This window comes from Schistocerca piceifrons, chromosome 7 (genome assembly GCF_021461385.2).
Source record: "Schistocerca piceifrons isolate TAMUIC-IGC-003096 chromosome 7, iqSchPice1.1, whole genome shotgun sequence".
Classification (NCBI taxonomy): Eukaryota; Metazoa; Arthropoda; class Insecta; order Orthoptera; family Acrididae; genus Schistocerca; species Schistocerca piceifrons.
This window is the reverse complement of record NC_060144.1, coordinates 366,829,979-366,838,970: the sequence shown is the minus strand read 5'-3', so window position 1 is coordinate 366,838,970 and position 8,992 is coordinate 366,829,979. Positions and strand designations below refer to the sequence as shown.

Genomic DNA, 8,992 nt, shown 5'->3' with positions numbered 1-8,992 from the left:
AACCTGCGGTGTTACTCTCACAGCTTTCAGGATTGCTGGCTTTTCTTAAGGGGTGGGTTCCTCTCAGGAGTTGGGTTAGAAGTAGGAATAAGAAAATTGGCCAAGGGATGCCGACAGGGGAGGAGACACAAGTAAGTGGAAGCAATGTCAGACTCAGCTCAGGTCCCCGCGGACGCCACCCACGTGCTTCTAGCTGAAGTCCCCTGTCGAGAAATACTTGGCAGCTATCTTCAAACACCTCTCAATTCAATTTTCCAGCATTTCAGTGATGCTCACATGTGTGGGTCAAACAAATCTGTTTATGTTTAATATCAATTGTTCGTCGTATTCAGTATGGGGTTATCTACACTTAAGAAATATACTAAGATGAAACGCACAAGTCATGTATAAATTCACCTCACGATTTCTGTCGCCTTATTATGGCGTTTCTGTATGGGACTGTTGCTCCCTATGTCGTTAAAATACTGTGTTGTGTATGTAGTGATGCTGAGATCACATATCTGTAGGTGTGTTACAGGGAAGAATATGGAATCCTCGAAGTGATTAAGCACTAGCAACCCGATCTTTGCACTTCAGATCTGCAACAAATCACTCTCAATCATATGCAGTGTTCCGTAAATCCCAAAGTGAAGGAGAGGCTCCAGGAATGTGGAACAAGTCAATTTGCACATAAACAGATCAACCACTGCTGGCTACCCCTATAAAGTGTACTATCAACAAATTGTGACTAGCGCTAATCCACTCAAACTGTTAACTATGGTAGTTATCAATGGATGTAAGAAGTTAAACAGCTAAGGCATAATATAAAAAAATTACACTTCTCCTCATTCTATACTGCACAGTAGCTGGTTTAATCTAAACTTTAATCAAATTGTTCACGTCACACTATGCAGAGCAATGTTAGCTTTCTATACACTGAAAAATTTCGGATCTGTATAATACAAATAATAGACATACATGGAATTTACATTCCTGAGGCCAAGTATGATCACAGACTGTAGGTGTGGCTAACTGGGTGTGTTTCTTCAGTATTTGAGAATTTTCAAATTCCTGTCTGATGTCTATTGACAACCTGTTACGGACTGTTGCATCAGAATAAAAGTTCCATTCTGTGCCTAGAAAGACATGCATAGTCGATATGAAAAGTATTTCCACTTCTAGTATTGCGGTTGTAAATTCCTGGATGCATACTAAATTCTGTCTTCACCTCAAGTCTCGTAAGGAAGTACATGTATTGGCAGGTGAGTTAAGCATCCCTAGGTCCTTGCAGAGGCTTCTGCAAGATGATCGCTTATTAGCTTTACGCCATATTCTTACTCTACGCTTCTGAAAAAGCAACTCTGCCTGCTGTTCAGCACAGAGTGAGGGTTTTCTGGGTTCCAACCGTGCCTCGCTTCGACGGGTAGACCAACTGAATAGCTGAACAGCTTAATAGGAAAAGACAGAGGAACGTAACAAAGAAAAAGCAGACACCCAAGAAGAGTTTCAGGTTCCTGCTGTATGTGTGTAGAAGCACCTCATGATTTCTGTCTGCGTTTTTCAAGTACTTTTTTGATAGCAATGTGATACGATTTGTGACGAGGTCCTTCCTTTAAATTATCGGAGTATATTAAATAGAATCATGCCCTGGGCAATAATAGGCACTCGTGCATCGGTTCTGACCAGTTGACAGTAGTTCCAATCTTTAAAAAGTATGAACTCCACATGAACATAAGTAGTCACCACGCAATTGGTGGTGTGTGACATACGTGATTGTGAATGACTTTGGTTAGATGTTTACTTCTGTGGATATACAGCGTTGTGTTGTGATTTTGATGTTTATCCGATATCGGAGAAATTGCGTTGGCTTCATGAGGAGTACGAGTAAATAAGGAAACTATCTTATTTAATTGCGCATTTGGCAGTAGTGACGAGCTGTTCTGGCAGAAAATTCACAAAGTCCAGGTTTCAGGCGTGAACTGTAATTATTACATACAGTGCATATATTAGAAAATTATGTGTGTGAACACCTTACGTGTTCAGGGTGGTGAGAGAAGTACACAGCGAACAGCAGGTAGTTCGCATTCAATTTGATAACGCGTCAGACAGGTAATTACGACGGTGGCATTGTTTGTGTTTATGTAGGCTACTTGTTGGTAGTGCATTAGTTGCCGCGTACTCGTTTTCTGTCAATTAATGCTTTGTGCTTTAGAGGGGCGATAGCGGGGCAGGAAGGATTGCATATTAATCAGGATTGCTCGCCGAAGACGTCGAAATGCCTTTCCTTGTTCCGTGGTTAGACATTGGTTGAGCAGCTTTCTACTTGGTGGTCTTGTTGCGTGTCTGGTCCTCTACTACGTTTACTTCGATCATCATGGTACGTTTCTCAAGTTTATTTGTGGTAATAACATTGTGTTTGGCATAATGTCACTGAGAACTCTTGCGTTTTTATAAGTGTTTGTTTTCTGCATAGAATGTGAGCTGGTACGATCTGACTCCAGAATCTCCGTGACAGGATGAAAGTCAGTAGGCCTAATTTTTTTTTTTTCATTTATGTGGATTAATATAGACCCACTACTGTATGACTGATTCTTTCAAATTATTAAATAACTCTGTAGTTAAAGCTCAGATTGTTAGCATTAGGGTTCTCTGTAGTTTGTTGCCATGAATGGTTCAAGAATTTATCATTTCTCAGAACTGTGCAGTTATTGCACCAATGAAGTTAATTCTTGTTAATGCCCAGCTCAGATATGACCCCATAAATAATCCAGTCACTGATACTGTGTGTTTGATTATGTAAAGTGAAGGTAGAGGGGGGGATAAAGGAAAAGGAAGGAATTACAGATGTTGGCTGCATTGGAATGAGCGGCAACAAGTGAAAATGTGTGCTGGACCAAGATTCGAATTGGGTATCACCTGTGTACAAGGCAGTTGAGTTAAGCACTGTGCCATCCAGACACAGTGTTTATTGCAGTTACACAGGGCTATCTCGACACAACTCCCAGCCAACCCACATTCCCACCTAGCTCAACCTATCCACAGTTTCCACCCCTGTCCTGCATTTGGGCTACTATGAAATTCCCACAGGAGGCCAAACGTAATTTTGCCACTACACTGAAGCTGTTGGATTCATTGCCCACCGAGGCAAATCAATTATAAGAGTGCTAGGTGACACCACATGGATACATCACACACTCATATAATTGATTGACCATGAATCCACCACCTTCATTGTGGATGTACAAATTCGGCGTCCTGTGGGAATCTCAAAGTAGCCTGCATGGAGGACATTGATGGGGACTGGATAGCTGACACTAAGTGGAAATGTGGGTTAGTCAGGAGGTGCACCGAGATAGTCTGTACAGTTGCAGTAAACACTGTGTCCAGATAGCGCAGCTTGTTAATGCAGCTGCCTAGTAAGCGGGAGATCTCAGGCTCAAATCTTCACACATTTTCACTTGTTGCCATGGATTCTGCATAAAGTCGCAATGCAGCTGACACCAGTAATTCCTTCTCTTTATGTTTCTCCACCCCCTTCACCTTCAGTTTACATAATAAATGTCACATAAGTGGATTCCACCTGGTGTCTGTTCTTTTGGACATGTCTGAAAAAACAGAAACTATGTAGTCATGTAGCCCAATTTACAATAAATTTAAACCAGAGGTGGTCAACCTTTTTTACCTACCACCCACTTTTGTATATCTGTTACTAATAAAATTTTCTAATCCTTGACTGGTTTCTTAGTAATGGTGATTTGTAAAAGTAGGGAAGTAACTTTACCGTACAAAATTTATAAACAAAATTATAGCAACTCAAACTGTATAATAGCAGTTATGTAACATTGTACTTTGTCAAAATGTTATGAAAACCTAATGAATATATTTTTAGAATCCCTACTGCCCACCATGAAAGGTGGGCAGTAGGTACCAGGCTGACTACCGCTTATTTGGGGATAGATGTTATACTACTGGAGAATAGCATTTCTTTTTGAAAGTAACTTGATTTTTTTTCCTCCTGCATTTAGTAATCTTAGACATCAGCTGTTGGTAATGACAATTCTGCAGCAAAAATTTGCATAAAGAAACATATTACTAATTATAGGTCCAGTAAATCAATGTGATAGAATTATTGAGCAGTTACTTATTGTTGTTCGGAAAAACATGGAATTCTTGTTATGTGAAGGACATGTTCATGTTGTAGAACCATTCCTATCATAAAATTTGTTCAATTACATGTAGTGCTGAACCATGTTTAAGTATCCATCAGTTTAATTTTCTGTGACAACCTGAAGTATATCTGTTCCCATAGTGGCTTTTGCCTTTCAGACAAAAACTAAGTTTCTACATATGTACAATGCATAACACAGTGAAGTGCATGGGAGGGGATACTCCCCTGTATACCATGTATTAGGGTTTCTTCCTGTTCCATTTGTATATGGAGCTCAGTTAAATCATTGCTTGGGTGCATTCATGTGCACTAATGGACTGATCTTACCCTTACGATCTCTGTAAGAGTGATACATAAATATATTCCCAGATTTCTTACTGAATACTGCTCCTTGAAATTTCATAAGTAATCATTTGTTGGATACTTGGCAATGGTCTTCAGGCATCTGCTAATTCATGACTTTCCACCATGAGTCAGACAAACATGTGACCTTTTGTGATACCCTCATTTTTAAATGTTCAGTGTCCCCTGTTTTTCATATTTGGTACCTTTGAAACTTAGGCAATATAAGATGAGTCACACAAGTATTTCATAAGCGTCCTCTTTGTAGACTAATTGCATTTTCTCAGTATTCTACCGGTGAACTGATGTCTACAATCTGCTTTACCTATGTTGTGCCTGTGTGATTATTCCATTTCGTATCTCCATAGACTGTTACACTCGGGTCTTTATATGAGTTGACTGACTTCATCTGTGGCTCATTGATATTGTAGCCATAATATCTTATGTTTGAATTTGTTTCTTACCATGTATTCTGATTTGAATATCTTCATTTCTCTGGCAGAGATGGGCAATTTGATCAATTTATTTATTAACAAATACAAACATTTGTTCTTTATAAATAGTTTAGAGAGCTGAAATAATCCTTTTTTGCATTTTTTATCGCAAAGAATAAGTTACGGAATGGCTTCTTTCTACGATGAATAAAATTCTTCATTGCGACATGAGAACCCACACACTGGAGATATATTACCACAGGAAATAGCACCACACTGTAGTCTAGTATGTACGTAGGCAAAATTAACAGTTAGTTCCAAGAAATATTTGGATATGTTGAATCTGTCGATGCCATCTGCATGTTTTGATCCATATCGTCAAAGTGGCGGACTTAAACCAGTCATTAAAATCTTAATTGTATAAAGCACATGTTGTAAGAGAATTAGTTATTCTCATAACACCACATTTGTTGGCTTTGCCAACTCTTGACTAAACTGCATCCTTCCAACATAATTTAGACCTTTGGCTATCATGCAGGGTTAGTCAGCTACAATAACCTGCGTTTCCAGCCAGTCCCATCAGCCTCTATGATGAGTGTCAGCTTGGATTGTTGCAATAATCTGATGTCACATGCTACAATGCCATTATGATGTAGATCAAAACTGATGCCCAGTTTCAACTGAGCTCAATATTTTACACTAAAATATTTACAGGGAAGTTGAGTGATGAAATGATTGTTGCAAGTTCATTTTTCTACATGAAACAAGCTTCCTGAACCCAGGGATGTGGTGCGAAGGAATGAAGTAATGATTGCTATCTTTTCCACAGTTGGAATTATTTTACAAATTCAGTCAAGGCTAACACTGAATGAAGAAAACTCTCTTCTCACATTCTTTTTGCTGTCCTTCCCTTCTTGTTTCCTCAAGCTCCTTGTGGAACGATTCACTTAATGAAGCATTCTGTTTTATCAGTGGATACTAGCAGCAACATGCTTGGATTTACGGGCCGAGAGGCTCGATTGGCTGGACGTGTGCGTGAGATGGAAGAGCAAAACCAACTACTGCGACGACAGTTGAGTATATCACAGAGCCATCTTGTGGCTGCTATGCATGGCAGTAGTGCCACCAACAGCACTCCAACACACCACTCTCCTGTCAACGGTCGGAACTGCCCTACTCAGGTACGCTTAAGATGATGCCTCTCTTTTAAACTTAAAAGGCTAATAGCAGTTAGATACTAGTACACACACAAATGAAAATATAATTAAGTACACAGTGATTTCAATTGAGCGTATAGTCGCATTTGCAACCAACTTAGCGAGAGTTATGATAGGTCACTGCTTTTCAGTTTTCATAATTGATGAAGGGTTGTTATATGTTGAATGTAGAGTGAGGTTTGTCAGTGCCACACCCACACCTTGGGAGTGTGCTACAGACCAGTCTCTTACCACAACCATTGTTCCGTTTGTATAATCACTGGCTCCTCCAACTCAAAAAAAAAAAAAAAAAAAAACTGCTACCCAACCCAGATGTACATTACATATCAGTTTCATAATTGAAGACATGATGTCTTGGGATAACTTGGCTGTGATCACTTTTGGCATAATGAAAGAAAGCAACATCTGTGTCACTGTAAATATTTTGTGCACGAACTCCATTGTGCACTATTAGTTTTTAGTTCTGAAGATCTGTTCATCAGATCAAAACCAGTATTGACACTAATAAGTAAAATACTTTCTTTCGTCACACTTACCTGTTTGACACTACAAGAAAAGAGGAGGCGGGGGTACTGTCAGACTTGAGCCTCCAAGTCAACAAAAAATTAGCAGATAACTATATGTAAACAGAGTAGTATGCTGTGAAACCCACTTTGATTTATATGCATTTTCTTTAAGATAATTACAGTATGTTTGATATATTATGAATTATGCTAACATTAGTTGTACTCGTGGAATAATGGCTTATTTGTAACTAAATGCAATTTAGTTTTCCTCATTCTTTTATGGTTGTGTTGAATAGTTCAAAGTATAGGCTACATACTTTTAGAAACAGGGAAATATCTCTTTCCAGAAATTTAAATTTTAACGGTAAATATAACACAAAAATCACAAAACTATGAAAGCTATTTTAAGTTTACAGCGCACAAATCTGCATCAAAAGATTTAAAGATTTATTAGTTAAACAATGTACAACCGTTAAGAAAACTATGAATACCACAGGGAATGGCTGGCTGTTCAAAACTAGACTATGGGTGTTTTGGTTATGCATCTGCATGTCCGTCCCTTTACGCCATCTCAGTACTATCTATCATCGTGGCATCCGTTTGGCTACTGGTGCCTTTTACACTAGTCCGTTGAGAGTATGTATGCAGAAGCTGTCGAACTACCACTGTCCTACCGCTGTGACTTTCTCCTCAGCAGATATGCATGCTGTTTGTGTGCCTTGCTTGGCCACCCATCCTATGCCTCCTTTTTCAATGACTCCTTTGGTCGCCAGTATGAGGGATTTCCCTCTTCTCTGTTATGTCCTGGAGTTCGCTTTTGGCTCTTGCTCCGTCAGCTTACCTGCATGATACCTGCAACTTTCCCGGTGGGTGTAAACCATTCACCACCTTGGCTTTGTGCGGCGGCCTGTGTTCAACTTGGCCCTAATTTAATTCCTAAGGACACTACTCCAGCCTTGTATGGAATTTTGCAATAGTACCTTTTTGTACACTGATGGATCTCAGACTGACTGTGGTGTCAGGTGTGCCTTCATTATTGGCACCTACATTTTTCATTAGTGGCTTCCGGAACACTGCTCAGTATTTGCAGCAGTGCTCTTTGCCCTGTATCAGGCCATGCAGTACATCTGGCGACACAGGCTTTACAATTGCGTTATCTGCTCCGAATCTGTCAGTGTCGTCTGTGTGCTGTAGACCGTCCATCCTTAGTGCAACGGGTGCAGGAAAGCTGTCACTTGCTCACTCTTGATGGAGCCAGTGTGCTGTTTATGTGGGTTCCTGGTCATGTCAGTCTGACAGGAAACTAGGCTGCTGCCAAGGCTGCAGTCCCTCGTACCTCAACCCGCTAGTTCTTACATACACTCCTATGATCTCTGTATTGCTGTCCGTCAGCAGGCAGTGTCACTTTGGCATCACCACTGGTCCCCCCTTTACGGAAACCAGCTCCTGGTTATTAAGCCTCTTCCAGCGGCTTGGATGACCTCCTCTCGACCCTCTTGCCACTGTAGCAAGGTTGCGTATCAGGCACTGTCTTTTTAGCCGTCACCATTTGTTAAGTGGTGTTCCCCTGCTCCCCCACCATTTTGTATTCATTGCACTCAACCTTTGATGGTCCGTCTTTTGCTGAAGGAATGCCTTTTTCACAACCACTTTCAGTCTCATTTGTGTTTGCCATCTCAGTTATTAGCTGTTTTAGCGAATGACGCTTGGGCTGTCGACTGCATTTTACTTTTTATCTATTGTAGCAATATGGCGAGGGCCATTTAATTTTTAGTTCAGGGCCTCTGTTTCCTATGGCATATTTTATAGGCCTTTCTCCAAGTCCCTGTTTTTAGCTGTCTTCTCTTCCGTCGATTAGGATTAACGTGTAGTCATTTTTAACCCCTCTCTTTGTCTTTGTGTTCTACAGTTCTGACATGGGCATGTATGATTCTGGTTTTTTGTGCCCTTAAAAAAAAAAAAAGGAATGGTGCAGTGTAACAAAATCTCAGCAAATCCAGTGTGATTCAATGTTTATGGTGAATCAGGTGATGGTGAATGCTTGGTGAGGGCTTTTCACTGGCTGCACAGGGACTAGGCATATCAGACTGTAGTTTTCTTTTCATTCATTTCTGACTACTTAAAAATAGCTTTGACAGCAAGAGAACATGTATCATAACCTGATCATAATTTTGGGCCTGTATGACTTTAATGTAACAGTATCTGATACTCATGTGTGTACAAGTGTTGTCGGATCAGTGTAATAATATTTTTAAAAGAACCTTTATGTTTTAAAAGTTTTTTTTGTGCTATAAGTTTTTATTGTGAGGTACACAAAGTGCAGAGTGTTCTTGTTAACACCATTAG

The 8,992-nt window shown here is 40.0% G+C and overlaps 1 protein-coding gene across 3 annotated transcripts in view; it reads left to right on the top strand.

Moving 5' to 3' along the window:
* The first annotated feature begins 1,788 nt into the window (after positions 1–1,788).
* The window catches only part of LOC124804821 (xylosyl- and glucuronyltransferase LARGE2s-like), a 170,100-nt gene continuing 162,896 nt past the window's right edge, over positions 1,789–8,992 (top strand). For 2 of the 3 annotated variants that reach the window (XM_047265161.1, XM_047265163.1), the window contains exons 1-3: positions 1,789–2,088; positions 2,192–2,356; positions 5,896–6,104. In XM_047265161.1, coding sequence (XP_047121117.1) covers positions 5,913–6,104 — 192 coding nt within the window. In that variant the 5' untranslated portion in view covers positions 1,789–2,088; positions 2,192–2,356; positions 5,896–5,912. Of the gene's footprint in view, positions 2,357–5,895; positions 6,105–8,992 lie in introns of all 3 variants that reach the window. The other variant, XM_047265162.1, reaches the window with a different exon arrangement.